Genomic DNA, 14,966 nt, shown 5'->3' with positions numbered 1-14,966 from the left:
GACTGCAAAACTGAACTTGGCAAAAAAGAAAAGTGAGGATGTGAGTCAAGACTTCTAGAGGGGTTGAAGATTGTTTGCGTAATTACTAGAGGAAGTGAACTGGAAAGATAAGATGCAGTGATCAAAGAGTCAGAGGCTCACAACTGTGATCTTCTAAATGATTTCATGAATGGAACAGATCATGGTGGTGAGTAGCTCAGGAGCAGCAGGAAACAGGATGGTTAAAAGTAAGGCCATGAGGAAGTAGAGGCAGGAGCACTGAGTGGGTGACTCCTGTGCTAGGAAAAGCCCTGACAATGGAGCCAGTGATCAGTGGTAAAAAGGTCATAAGTGGAGTGGTTTAAATCTTCAATGAACATGAAAAGTGATGGATAGTACCATGGATTGTTGCAATCAGGAGGGTGGTATAATCCGGTATCAAGTGTTTCAAAGAAGTTCAGTTTTGTCTTGTTCTTAAGTGAAGCAGGAGGAATAATGGTCTAAAAGTGTCAGGGATCTACTTCTTGCCCTAAGATGTATGAATGTGGAAGAATAAAAAGCCACTGCTTTCCACAAGGACTATAGGTTTTTCATTAGAACAGGACTATGATGAGAATAGGCCTGTAAGTTCCACAGGGTTCAGGGGTAGGGGTGTGGGAATAGATGAGAAATAGGTACGTAAAGATAAGACCATGGAAAGAAATGAGATTAGGAATATACAAAGCTTTAAATTTACTCATCTTTTTTTGGGTTGTCATCTGTGCTTTTGGTGCCATAATTAAGAAATCATTGCTAAATTCAATGTCATAAAACTTTCCCCCTATGTATTTTTCTAAGAGTTTTATACTTGTAGGTCTTATGTTTAAGTTTGATTCATTTTGAGTCAATTTTTATATATGGTGTAAGGTAAGGGTCCAACTTCATTCTTTTGCATGTGGAAATCCAGTTTCCCCAGCACCGTTTATTGAAAAGACCAACCTTTCACCATTGAATCATCTTAGCACCCTTGTTAGAAATCAATTAACCAGATATGTGAGTGTTTATTTCTGGGTTCTGCGTTTTATTCCATTGATCTACGTGTCTATCCTTGTGGAAGTACCACGCTATTTTGTTTACTGTAGTTTTGTAAGTTTTGTTATCAGGAAATATGAGTCCTCCAACTTTGTTCTTTTCAAGATTGTTTTGGTTTGTATATAGATTTTCATAGGTGTTCATTAGTAGGTTGAGGAGTTCCCTTCTCTTCCTAGTTTGCTCAGAGTTTTTATGAGATGTTAATTTTTGTCAAAGCATTTTCTGCATCTATTGGGATGATCTCATGATGAATTACACTTAGCTCTGAATGTTAAACCAACCTTGAATTCATGGGATAAATCCCAGTTATGCTGTATAATCCTTTCTAATGTTGCTGGAATCCATTTACAAAAACCTTGGCTAAGAATTATTATACCTAATGTTTATGAAGGATTTTGGTTTTAAGTTTTCTTCCAATGTCTTTTTCTGGTTTTGTTATCAGGGTAATACTGTGGGTATCGAATGAAAATTTTTCCTCCTCTTCAATTTTTTGGGAGAGTTTATGTAGAACTGTTTCTACTTCTTTATTAAATATCTAGCAGAACCAGAATCTATCAATGAAACAATCGGGGCCTGGAGATTTCTATTTTGGAAGGTTTTAAACTGTGAATTCAATGTTGAAAATAGGTATAGTCCTGTTCAGGTTATCTATTTTGTTTTGGCAGCGTATAACTTTCGTGGAATTAGTCCATTTCATATAAATTGTCAAATTTGTATGTATAGAATTTTCCTAGTATTTTCTTACTTTCATCTTTGAAGATTTTATTTTTAAGTAATCTCTACACTCAGCATGGGGCTCGAACTTACAACTCCAAGATCAAGAGTCACATGTTCTACTGACTGAGCCAACTAGGTACCCCTACCTTACTATCCTGTTGGAAGTCTGTGGGGTCTTTACTGGTATCTTCTCTTGTATTCCTGATATTGGTAACCTGTATGTTTTCTCTCTCTCTCTCTCTCTCTCTCTCTCTCTCTCTCTCTCTCTTTATTGGCAGTCTTATAGATATTTATCTTTTATCCTTTCAAAGGAACAACTTTTAGTTTCAATTACTTTCTCTGTTGTTTTTCTATTTTCAATTTAATTTATTTCTACTCCTGTATTATTTCCTCCTTCCTCCTGTTTTGGATGTATATTGCTTTTCTTTTCCTAGTTTCTTGAAGTGTAAGTTTAGATCCTTGATTTTAGACCTTTCTTCTTTTCTAAGAAAAGCAGCTAATGTTATAAATTTCACATTCATCACTGTTTTAGCTACATCCCACAAATTGTGATGTTATATTTTAATTTTTATTCAATTCAAACAGTTGTATTTCCCTTGAGATTTCTTCTTTGACCTGTGGATTACTTAGAAGTATATTGTTTAATTCCCAAGTGTTTGGAGATCTTCATATTATCTTTCACCGATTTGTAGTTTAATTCTATTATGGTTAGAGAACATACTTTGTAGGAATTCAATTATTTAAAAAAGTTTAAAGATATGTTTTTTGGCCACTGGTTCAGTGGTACTGATTCCCTTCTCCGATTCCCCTGCTCCTTGAATTCTGCCTAGGATTTTAGTTGCTTTCAGTGGGACAGCAGGAGGCTCTTACAGACTCAAGACAGCCTCCCGCGCTGTGTTCTCACCTGTACAGGTGCCCACGGCACACACCCTTGCAGCTCGGTGCAACCCAATCTCCGTAAGTCCTACCACGCCCACAGGTGGTTCAGAACTCAGTGCTGAGCCGGGGACAGAGTGTGTGCGTGCAGCGGAAATCCCGCCCCCCGGCGCCTGCGGTTGGCCCTGACCGCGAAGGGTGAACCCCTAGGAGGAAGATGAGCAGGGTTGAAGGAAGCAGGAGAGATGGGAGGAAGGGCGAGTGGGCTCCTGTTTTCCATTGGCTGGGCCTGCCTCGTAGACTCTCTGTGATTGGCTGGGCGCGGGGGCGGTAGTCCCGTGTCGGCCCACCCCTCCGGTCGAAAGAGGCATAGGGATCACCAGCGCCGGCGGAGCCAGCGGCTTCTTGGAGGCTGTGTCCGCACGCCGCCGAAGTCTGGCGGCAGGGCCTTAGCGCGTCAGGTCCTCGTCCCCGGGGGCGGCGAGGGCGGCGAGCCGCTGGGGCGGCGCGGGTCGGGACCCAGGGCACGGTCGAGCTAGGGCGCGGCGGGCGTTGGCGCGGCTGCCGGACCTGGGCCTGCGCGGACCGCCCGCGGAGCGCGTCTTGGGCTGTCTTTCCATTTCAGAGTGATCATTCTTTTGGATTTTTCTGCAGACGTGACTTTTGATTAATTTGTTTCACGCACCACTTACTGGTACGGAATAAGGCAGATGCATGCTACTGTCATTTGTCGTTGAAATGTGGGCTTCCTGTCTTTCCTGTGTTTACCTTTTGGATTTAAGGGAAGGGGATGACATTGTGATTTGGTCTCCTGTGACCGTCCATTCTCAATGTCTTGACGACGTAGTACAGAAACCAGGCGGATTCCGTGTGTGGCTTTTACCTATATTGGAAGTAGGCTTTTTCGTTCCTCCTCCTCCTTCCTGTCTCTCCATCTTTCTCTTCCTTTCTCTTCCTTTCCCTTCCTTTCCTTCCCCTCCCCCAACGGTTCTCTTCTCCCATCTTTCTCTGTGTGTGTGTGTGTGTGTGTGTGTGTGTGTGTGTGTGTGTGTTTTCCCGCATTAAACCTTGTGGGAGGGTCTTTGTACAATTCTGAAAAGCTTTAGGTGTTCCAACATTTATATTTTACTTGCAGGACTAACAACTGGGAGGAAGCGGGAGGAAAGATGCCCTCTGATTCTTTCTGTTTGGCTGCCCAGACTCGACTTGACTCCAAATGGTTGAAAACAGATATACAGGTGGGGTTTCCACATGCCTTTTTCTTAGTGTGTTTCTGCCTCCATATTTAATTTTCTGTTTAAAGCTTTATATGGGATAAGTAAGAGGATGCAGATCAGATCTCGCCATGGTAGAGAAGCAGGTTTATTTCCTATAATTTAAAATGTACTTTTATTGTATCAGTTTTTATAGACTGTGGCTACATTTTAATTGAAGTTATGTGTAAGTGCAAGAAACTTGAGATCTGATTATGCAAACATTTTTCCTATTACTATTTTTAACAGGTCTGTGTTATTCTTAAGTATACCTTGGTGATATTTAGTGATAGTTTTTGAGATGTTCAGATAGGAGGGGAAGTGACATGTAGTAATTTATTATGTCCTGCAGAGACTCACAGGACCCTGTGTTTGTGTTCCTGGAGAGACAAGAGTTCATTTGAGCTGTTTATTTAGTATTTGTGAGTGGTCGTATTAATAGGAAGTGCTCAGGTTTTCACATAAAGAATGTGTGGAAACAAAATGTTGGCCTTAGACTTTCTAATGTTTTGATTTAATAATGTAATTGCAAGCTTGTCCAGACATTGTCAAATAAATAATAGCGGTAATGTTTCTGTAGACTTTTTTTTTTTTTTTGCCACAAGTTAGTTTTCTTTGTAAATGGTTTGTAAAAACTACTTTTGTTAACTCCATATTAACAGGAAAAAGAAGTGTCTGAAATATTTTGTAGTATATGTGGGTTTTCTTTCTCTTTCCTGAGGTTAACTGTTTTAAATATTTATCAAGTAATCTATCTTTTTCAGTATGATCTTGCACAGTTAATCAAGAGTCATATATTCTGTAAGCACTTGATCATAGATACTTGAAATATTATTGCCCTTCCTTTTTTTTTTTTCTTTTAAAATTTTTATTTAAATTCTAGTTAGTTAACATACAGTGCAGCATAGGTTTCAGGAGTAGAATTCAGTGATTCATCACTTACATACAACATCCAGTGCTCATCATAACAAATGTCTTCCTTAGTACCCATCACCTATCTAGCCCATCCCCCACCGACCTCCCTCCCCTCAGTTCTCTATCTTTAACAGTCTTTTATGGTTTGTTTCTCTTTTTCTCTTTTTATTCCCTCCCCATATGTTCATTTGTTTTGTTTTTTAAACTCCACATGAGTGAAATCATGCGGTATTTGTTTTTCTCTGACTTATTTTGCTTAACATAATAACACTCTACCTCTATCCACGTCACTGTGCAAGATTTCTTTCTTTATGATGGCTTAGTAATATTCCACTGTGTATTATGTATTTGTGTGTGTGTGTATACACACACACACACACACACACACATAACATAGATGTATACGTACATATATATACACTACCACATTTTCTTTATCTATTTTGTATTCATCAGTCAGGGACATTAGGGCTGTCTCCATAATGTGGCTATTGTTGATAATGCTGCTATAAACAATGGGGTGCATGTACCCCTTTGAATCTGTTTTTGTATTCTTTGGGTAAATACCTATTAGTGCAGATGCTGGATTGTAGGATAGTTCTATTTTTAACATTTTGAGAAATCTCCATGCTATTTTCCAGAGTGGCTGCACCAGTTTGCATTCCCACCAACAGTTATTGCCCTTTCTTAGTTTTTTTTTTTCTTAAGTGTTGAGTCTCAAGTCATGATCTCATGGTTTGTGGGATTGAGCCTTGTGTTGGGCTCTGTGCTGGCAGCACAGAGGCTGCTTGGGGTTCTTCTTTCCCTCTCTCTCTGCCCTTCTCCCGCTCACATGTGCACGTGCTCTCTTCTCTCTCAAAAATAAATAAATAAACATTAAAAAAAAAGTGTTGAGGCCTAGTAGGTATGAGAGCCAAGTGCTTAGAACTATGTTGTGGATTTTGGGATTGTTATTAATGGTATAATGTTAGATTAAAGCACAAAGAATTGGGTTATGAATTGGCATAGTAGTGACTCTTTTGGTTTGTTATTGTTTAAACGTTGCCTTTTATTTGGCAATTACTGTTCATTTTCTTTTGTTATTTTTTTAAAAAGTGGGGTTGTGGGAGGTAAGATGAGTAATTTCTTATTTCTGAAATCTTGAGATTCAGGGAAACTGATTTTAAGGCTTGTTTTTTAAATTAGTGTTTTTGTATTTTGCAAAACTTGTTGAAGTAAAGAACTTTATCTCATGAAGTTTTTCTTTTCTTTTTAATCAGTATTGAATAACTGCTTAATATGAGTTTTAACATCTTGATCTAAAACCAGTTTAATGCTGAGTTTAGTGCCTATGATGATTCAGGCAGATATGCTTAAAAAGAAACACTGCTTATGCTTTAGAGTGCTTACTATTTTCCTTTTGATTTAATGTAACATACGGTACTTGGCCCTTCATAGACATTTCAAATATTAGTCAAAGTCATGCAAACTTATCCCAGGAGTAAGTGAAGAGATCTATGTTTTGGAGAGTGCACCAGAGGGAAAATGTGTTTTAGGTATTGAAGCCACTTAATATCATGAAAAAGGTGATCGTGGACCTTGGTTATATATAGTTTCTCAAGCATTGCTTATTATATGTGAGGAATAAATGTCGTTTTACCCTAAGAAATGACTTAGACATAGTTTCACTCTTTGGAATCCTTCCCGCAGACACATTGCAGATGCAAGCCTTGTACCGATAGGTTTTACCCTCTCTACCAACTGGAGTGGGAAGTGCCCCATTTCTTAGGTAGAGCTTTTGTATTGGGAACAAAATTGATAACTGGTTAATTAATATTATGTGGGGTAGAAACATATGTTTCTTAACCATAGGATTTAGCAAATCTATTTTCTACAGCTGTTTTTGTTTGAAATGTCCTTGAGGTTTTTAGCAACTTTAGAAAAGAAAAATTTTTAAAGGCTATGGAAACTTTTAATATGTGTATATTATGAAAAGCATGGACACTGATCCTAGACTTTCTTGTTAAATGTGTCAGGCCTAGGGTGTTGCAACGAGCTGCCCCTAATGGAGTGACAATTGTATGGCAGGCGTATATCTGGCTTTTACATATATAATGCTTTTTACGTTTCCTTAAAATTTTTTTTTTAATGTTTATTTATTTTTGAGAGAGAGACACATACAGAGTGTGAGCAGGGGAGGGGCAGAGAGAGAGGGAGACATAGAATGTGAAGCAGGCTCTAGGCTCTGAGCTGTCAGCACAGAGCCGGACATAGGCCCGAACTCACTAACCACGAGGTCATGACCTGAGCCGAAGTCGGACGCTTAACTGAGCCACCCAGGCACTCCTGCTTTTTATGTTTTTGATACTCTTCTTTTTTTTTCTTTTAGAATTAAAAAAAAATTTTTTTTTAACATTTTATTTATTTTTGAGAGATAGAGCCCAAGTAGGGGAGGGGCAGAGAGAGACACACACACAAAATCTGAAGCAGGCTCCAGGCTCTAAGCTGTCAGTACAGAGCCTGATGCAGAGCTTGAACCCACAAACCACGAGATCATGACCTGAGCTGAAGTTGGATGCTTAACCAACTGAGCTAGCCGGGTGCCCCTTCAATACTCTTTTCTGCTTGTTGTGTGGAGTACTTTGAATCGGCAGTTCTTCACAACTCTCTTGAAGAGTCAATAAAATACAGAGCTAAGAGATGTTATCTACATAATCACTACCGTTACCATTTTTTATATTTGAAGTAAAAGTCCTGTTTGATGTGATTGGTAGTTTCTCAGTGAACTGAAAAGTCAATTAAGCAAAGGAACTATAAAAAATAGTTTTTTTTAAAGGTATATGATACCTTAAAACCTTTTTATTCTTTTTTTTTTTTTTCTTAAATTTGATTCAAGAGATAGAGAGCAAAAGGGGGAGGGGTAGAGAAAGCAAGAGGGAGAGAGAGAATCTCAAGCAGGCTCTACACTATCAGTGCAGAGCCCTATGCAGGGCTCCATCCTATGAACCCGGAGATGATGACCTGAGCTGATATCAAGAGTTGGATGCCTAACTGACTGAGACACCCAGGTGCTCCAAGAGCTTTTTATTCTTAAATCATATATGCACATTTATTTGCTAGTCTTGATGTAAGGCTAAGGGTATGTCTTTGAGCATGGTCCAAGAATGGTATTATCCTTTTCTTGCATAATCTGTACTCAGATTAATCTCCTTACAGTTTCTATTTTTGGGTTCTTTGAAGTAGAGCATGAAATTAGATATGTATGATGCAATTTTTTTTTAACTTTTTATTTCGAAGTAATTATAGATTCATAGGAAGTTGCAAAGAAAGTGGAGATGTCACTGTATACTCTTCACCCAGACTCCCCCAGTGGTTACATCTTATATAACTATAGTACAGTATCAAAACCAGGAAATTGACATTGGTACAATGTGTATATAGTTCTCTGCCAATCATGTAATTATACCACAAAGATCTGCCTCTTGCTCCTGTATAGTCACACCCTCCTTACCCCACCATCTCTGACCCCTGGCAATCACTAGTCTGTTTTCCATCTTTTTAATTTTGTCATTTTGAGAATGTCATATGGTAATGTGACCTTTTAAGATTGGTTTTGTTCATGGTGTAATGCCCTTGAGGTCCATCAAAGTTGTTGAGTATATTAATAACTAAACTCGAATCATTTGTCTCTTCTAATCATCAATTTAAAATGAGTAAAGATAAGTTAAATATTAAATAAACATAAAATTATTACATGTATATACTGTCACTTTATGCTTGGAAATATCAGTACCTTAAAGAACATAAAAGTGATCATCTTGGTAAATTCTATTCTCAGGTTTTCCAGTTGACAGATGAGATGTAGAAATAAAAGAATTTTGTAAATACAGGTAACTTAATATTCATAATGGTATCTTTTGATTAATTTCTTGTCTATAGGATAGGTAGCATACCTCACTTTTTTTTTATTGATGAATTTGGTTATTTGAATTTGGTTATTTGTCTTTTTCTCTGTATTTTGGATTTATTTTATCAGAGCTTTATACATATTGTTAGTCTTTAAAAAAAAAAATAACTGTTCTTAGAAAAGACTAATAATGTTTATAAGGAGAATATAATAAGGTTACCATCACACATTGACCGCAAGACTTGTTTGCAGAAGAAGATTGAGTAACACATTTATGGCACCCTCTAAGAAAAGAAAATGTGAGCCAAGGATGTTATATTCTAGTAAAACTGACTTTTCAGGTAAAAAAGGCACAACTTTATCAATGAACGAATATTGTTCCCATGAGCTCTTCCTGAGGAAGCTAGTAGAGAAGGATCTTTAGATGACTTAATGACTATAGACTGGCATGAAGACTCTTGGTTATTTGTGGAGCCTGGAATAAATGAGTTTTAAAAGGGAGAGAGCATATTATGTAATTGCTGTAAGCTTAGACATGGTACATTATAGTATAACTGTTCTGCTAGTATCTAATCTATTAATGATACGCATCGAAAATTTCACTTTAGGTGTTGTATTTCATCTGGGGTTCCATTCAGGTCCTTTTTATATCTTCCATTTCACTTGTCATCAGGTTCATATTTTCATATTTGTGAGCCTATGGACATATCTATATAATAATGCTTTTAACGTTCTTGTCTGCTAATTCTATTATCTCTGTCACATCTAGCTTTATTTCTATTGATTGCTTCTGTTGTTTCCATTGATTGATTGCTTTGATTATGGAGCATTTTGTATGCCAGGACATTATAAATATTATGTTATTCTGTGCTGGCTTTTGTTTTATTTATTTTTTTTATTGAATGCTGGACATTATAAATATTGTATTATTCTGTGCTGGATTTTTTTTTTTTTTTTTTAAGAGCATTAGTTTGTCTGGCATGCATGTAGGTTAGTTGGGATCAACTTAACTTTTTTAAAGCTTGATTCTCAGGTTTTTTCAGGCTGATGTAGCACAGCCTCTAGTCATGTGCTAATTTATCTGCCTTACTAAGGCAATACCCTCCTTAGGACTCTTCCTAATGCTCAGTGTGTTGGGTGCTTTTTTCATTCTGTTTGGTAGAAACATAGGCTTTTCTCAGACTGGAAATCATGGGAATTCTGCCCACTTCTTTCTAGAGCTTCTTTCCCTAGCCTTGATAATTTTTTCAACTATCGGTATTCAGCCCAAGACTCAAAGTGTCCCCTCTGCCCATCTCTAGGGATCATTCTCTGCAGCTCCCCCTTCACCTGTATTCTTGTCATTTTAACCTACTTATAGCTGAACTGTCTCCTCAATTCAGCAAGACCTCTGGGCTCTATTTGGATTCCCCTTTCCTGTGCTGCATCCTGGAAGCTGCTTCTAGGCAGTAAGCTTGGGCAGTTGTAGGGCTTCATTTGTTGCCCTTCTCAGGGGTCATAGCCCTGGGCTGTTGTTGTCCAGTGTTTGAAAACAGCTCTTTGATGTATTTTGTCTGGTTTTGTAGTTGATTGCAGCAGAGAGGTAATTCCTAAACAAGTTAATCCTTCACCGGCAGAAGCAGCATAGGCCTTCCTAATCTGCTTTTAATCTCATTCAGAGTTCTTAATTATTGATAATGTATTTTTTTGATTCTAGAATTTCCATTTTTGTTTAAATGGATTTTATTGAGTGCAGTTATATTTAGTAAGGTACATCTATTTTAAATGTTTAGTTTCAAGTGTTTTGGCATTTTTTTCCCTTCCTTTATAGTTTCTTTGACTGCGTCTTCCCTTCCCTCTGGGCTGGCACCCCAGCATACCCATGGGCTGCCCTTCCCCTGCAGTCTTGGATATAATGCCACCAATAGCATGTGGGTTATGGCTTCCCAACTGCCTACCATGGAGCCAATGACACAGCCTACAAGGTGGTGGGAGAGCAGGATCTAGCTCCCCATGGACTGAACATTCATCTCTCGACAAGGAGAGATAAAGGAACTGGTATTTTAATTTATTTCTTTTTTCTTCTCTCCTTGGATTGTTGATGGTTTCTTTTTGCAAACCTAGTAGAAGAGCCCCACATGCCTAGTGAATGTGCCCAGTCAACAACCTGCTGTATCTGCTATTCACTGTGGAGTAGGGCCTTTTTCTGTAAAGGGCTAGATGGTAAATTTTTCTGTGAGCCGTGTGTTCTTTGTAACAACTACTTACCTCTGCCATTGTCATGCCACACATAATATATAACAAGTATGTCTGGGTTCCATTAAAGCTTTATTGGTACTGAAGTTTGAGTGTCATAATTTTCATGTGTCACAAAATATTTTCCTTGACTATTTTTCAGCCATTGAAAAATGTAAGAACCATTTTTGGTTTGTGGCCCATATGAAATCAGGTAGTGGGCCAGATTTGGCCTGTGGGTTAGGCCTTAGTTTGCTTACCCCTGTGGTAACGTGCTGTGTCTTATGCTTCATGTATTCCCTTGTCCCCCTTTCCCCTGCCTCTCACTGCCCTGGGCTGACATCTGCCAAGTAAAGTGTCAGGACTTTAATCTATTGCTCAGGCTCTTCTTTTTAGGACAGTCTGTGTCTATATTTCTATCTTTTGCATCTGCTCTTGGTCTGTTTCTGTTGTCTTCTATACATTTTTTTTCCATTTTTCTGTCACATTATCTTGCCTTATCCATTATTATTTTTGTTTGAGTTCCAGATAACTGTGTATGAAAAATTATTGTGATGATTTGAGGCTCTGGCTCTGGGTGACAGTTTCCTCCTCTGGAGGGGAATCTATCAGTCCAGTTGCACTAGCAGTCCCAGGTCACTGCAGAGAAGTTGAGAACTGAGATGAATCAAAACTGGGCTTCTTCCCTAGGAATGCCATCTGCTCCCACTTCACCCCTGCTTCTGGTGTGTGTGGCCCTTCGAGGTTTTGCTCAGAGCAAGGTTTATTTACTAGGCCTTTACCCCATGAGGACCTTGGCTGCAGCCTGTCCCCCAGCAGCTCTGCTCAGCTATTGGCTTAGTCCTGCTCACAGAATTGGCAAGTGCCTTTTGGGGAAGCAGACTTAGGTTCTTCGGGCTGTACTTCTCTCTTGGGTCTCAGGCCTCCTATTCCTGGCTGCCTGATGTCTTAAAACAGGTGTACTTTATATTTCTATCTGACCTTCCTTGGCTTACTTTTTAAGTGTATTCTCTCTCTGTCTCTCTCTCTCTCTCTCTCTCTCTCTTTTTTTTTTTTTGGTATCTCTAAGCTCTAAACACCAATGTTATTCAACTGGGACTGCATCCAAAGACATTGATGCAGTCACCTTGTGGGTAATCCCAGTGTGCAGTTGGGGTTGAGGATGCTGGTTACTCTCTCTCCTTGGGCGTTGGCATTTCCTCCAGGTCCTGATCCTATATCCCACTTGCTGATGACTCTCAAATTTGGATCTCTAGTCCTGAACACTCTGTTAACATCTGGATTTGTATTTGCAGTGTGTATGTGTGTGTGTCTGTGAGTGTGCATATAAGTATATGCATGTGTGCATGGAGAGAGGATCTCGGTGTTCATGTTCATAGTTAGTGCAAATCTCAGTGGTTAACACTGAGTTAGTTCTCTCTCGTTCTGATTCTATCCCTACCTTTTTTTCCATTTGTCTCATCTGTCTCATTTGATCTGAAATGTCTTAAGTACTTTACTTTCCTTGTCTTAGTTTAGGCTGTCATCCTTTTTTGGGGTGACTCTTGGCAAAAGGCTCCAAAGTTATTTTCTTTGTTTCTAGTTTCTTCTTCTGTCTCTATCCATTGCACTGATAGTGAGTTACGCCTTAAATGATGATCATTTATTCCCTGGACCACCTAAAGATGCCATGTAACTGCTGGAGGCACACATGAGGCTGGTTAATCTGGCTCCTGTTTGCGTCCCAGGCTATGTGGCTGTGTGGAAGCTGGACTGAACCCCGGCAGTGTTAGCTGCCCTCCTCTTACCTAAACGAGTAGATGGGCCAGGCTTTTCCCTTCCCTTATTAAAACAACAGGGGTGCTGAATGTTTGTGGCTCACTCTTTAGGAAGGAGTTTCCTTTTCTCCCTGCCAGTTGATACTTTTATCTTTTTTTCTTCTTTTAATTTTTGTAAATGTTTATTTATTTTTTTTGAGAGAGAGATACAGTGTGAGCAGGGGAGGAGCAGAGAGAGAGGGAGACACAGAATCTGAAGCAGCTCCAGGCTCTGGATTGTCAGCACAGAGCCTGATTCAGGGCTCGAACTCACCGCGAGATCATGACCTGAGTTGAAGTTGGAAGCTTAACCGACTAAGCCATCCAGGTGTCCCAAGAGTCATATATTTTCGTTCTAAGTGTGTTTATGGCAGTTATCTTGTTAGTAAGGTGAACAAATAAAATATGAGGGCTGAAAGAAAGCTGTTGCTTCTATGAAAACTAAGTTGGATGCTGAATTGGTATATACTTGCTGTATAACAAGTCACTAGCCACAAATTTAGCACCTTAAAACAACTCATGTTTATTCTCTTTCTGAGTTTCTGTGGGTCAGGAGTCTGGCCACAGCTTAGCTGGGCCCTCTGCTTTGGGTCTAATAGGCTGCATGAAATCAGGGTGTGGGCCATGGTGTGCTCTCATTAGTGTCCTCTTTGTCAGAATTTAGTTCGTTGCAGTTGGGGGACTGAGTCATGGGCTCCTAGATGCTGCCCGTCTGCATGGCAGCTCATGGCAGTTTGCCTCTTCATGGCTGTAGAGAATGTCTCTTCTGGATGGCCCCACACTCTTCAGGGCTTACACCTGATCAAGTAGGCCCTCTAGGGTAATCTTCTTTTTTATTAACTAGAAATCAACAGATGTAGGACTTTAATTATATGTGAGAAGTTCCTTCATGTTTGCCATAGATGGAAACAAAACCTGGTCACAGGTGTGATGTCCCATCTTATTCATGGGTACCCACCCAAACTCAGAGGGGATTACACAGGGTATGTATGTACTAGGGGAAGAGGATCTTGAGGGCTTAGACTTTTGCTTACCACACATGCTTTGGATAAAAGTGAGATGCTGAAAATATTATTTGTACAGGTTAGGTAAAAGAGAACTCTAAAGGATTGGGGAAAAGGTCTTGAAAATCTGGAAGAATTCTAATCTGAGATTGCTCACAAAGTGCCCTTTAATTCTTGCTCCATTTAAAGAATTGGAGACTGGAAATAGTGGATGCTTCATGAGGGTGGTGCATGCTAGAATGATGACAGGGAACAAGGAACGAGTTAGTGGACTTGTAAAAAAAAAAAAAAAAAAAAAGGCCCTGGCTTTTCTTTAAAAGATGGCCAAACAGGGACGCCTGGGTGGCTCAGTCAGTTAAGCATCTGACTTCGGCTCAGGTCCTGATCTCACAGCTTGTGAATTGGAGCCCTGCATCAGTCTCTGTGCTGACAGCTTGGAGCTTGGGACCTGCTTCAGAGTCTGTGTCTCCCTCTCTCTCTCTCTGCCCCTACCCTGCTCACACTGTCTCTCTCTCTCAAAAAATAAATAAACATTAAAAATAAAAAAAGATGGCCAAACAGATGTGTCTGTTTTAGTGTAAAGTGTCTTGTGTGTATGGTATGAGGGCTTCTGTTTTCAATGGGTGCCTTCTCTGGGTGTCCACCCCTGTCCCTCATTGGCTGCTTGCTCTGGGAAGCCTTTTCTGACTCCTAAGTACTGACAAGTGAGAGTTATTTTTGTTTTTTTTTCTTTGAATATTACCATGGACTCATGTGTTTTTATTTACTTTTGCAGTCCACTGCAGTTATGTATTTTGATGCTCAAAATTGTTTTAAATTTGGTCAGTGGATTCCCCATAAGTCCTTAACCAGCTTTTTTGGTGCAAACACAAAATATTCCAGGCTCATCTTGTTGCCCTGACCCTTGAATCAGCCTTTTTTCCTAAGAGCCCAGATTTTGTTCAGTGGGAAGTGAGATTTAAAAACTGATACATGGGTGCTGGGAGTACTAATTGCTCTCAGAGTGTCATTGATTCTAGGTCCTTTCCAAAACGAAACACATATATTCAAGTATAAATTCATATTGAGATTTCCAGTTCAGTTTGTTCTTAAAAATGTCCTTGATTTTATCTTTTATACTTAAAACATTCATATCTAGTAACACTAACATAACTGCTGTAAACACGTTTTATTATGTTAACACTGCTGTATCATACAATATATATGAGGTAGTTTTAAGATTTTAATTAAAGTCAATATTATGATTATTGATAAG

The 14,966-nt window shown here is 39.2% G+C and overlaps 1 protein-coding gene across 1 annotated transcript in view; it reads left to right on the top strand.

The window, feature by feature from the left end:
• The first annotated feature begins 3,003 nt into the window (after positions 1 to 3,003).
• HERC2 (HECT and RLD domain containing E3 ubiquitin protein ligase 2) overlaps positions 3,004 to 14,966 on the top strand; it is a 268,303-nt gene continuing 256,340 nt past the window's right edge. Inside the window, 2 exon segments of the mRNA XM_007098938.3 lie at positions 3,004 to 3,337; positions 3,779 to 3,881. Of these exon segments, the coding sequence (XP_007099000.2) occupies positions 3,810 to 3,881 (72 nt within the window). The 5' untranslated portion in view covers positions 3,004 to 3,337; positions 3,779 to 3,809.

This window comes from Panthera tigris, chromosome B3, assembly GCF_018350195.1.
Source record: "Panthera tigris isolate Pti1 chromosome B3, P.tigris_Pti1_mat1.1, whole genome shotgun sequence".
Lineage (NCBI taxonomy): Eukaryota > Metazoa > Chordata > Mammalia > Carnivora > Felidae > Panthera > Panthera tigris.
The sequence above is the reverse complement of the archived record's forward strand: the minus strand, read 5'-3'. Positions and strand labels throughout refer to the sequence as shown.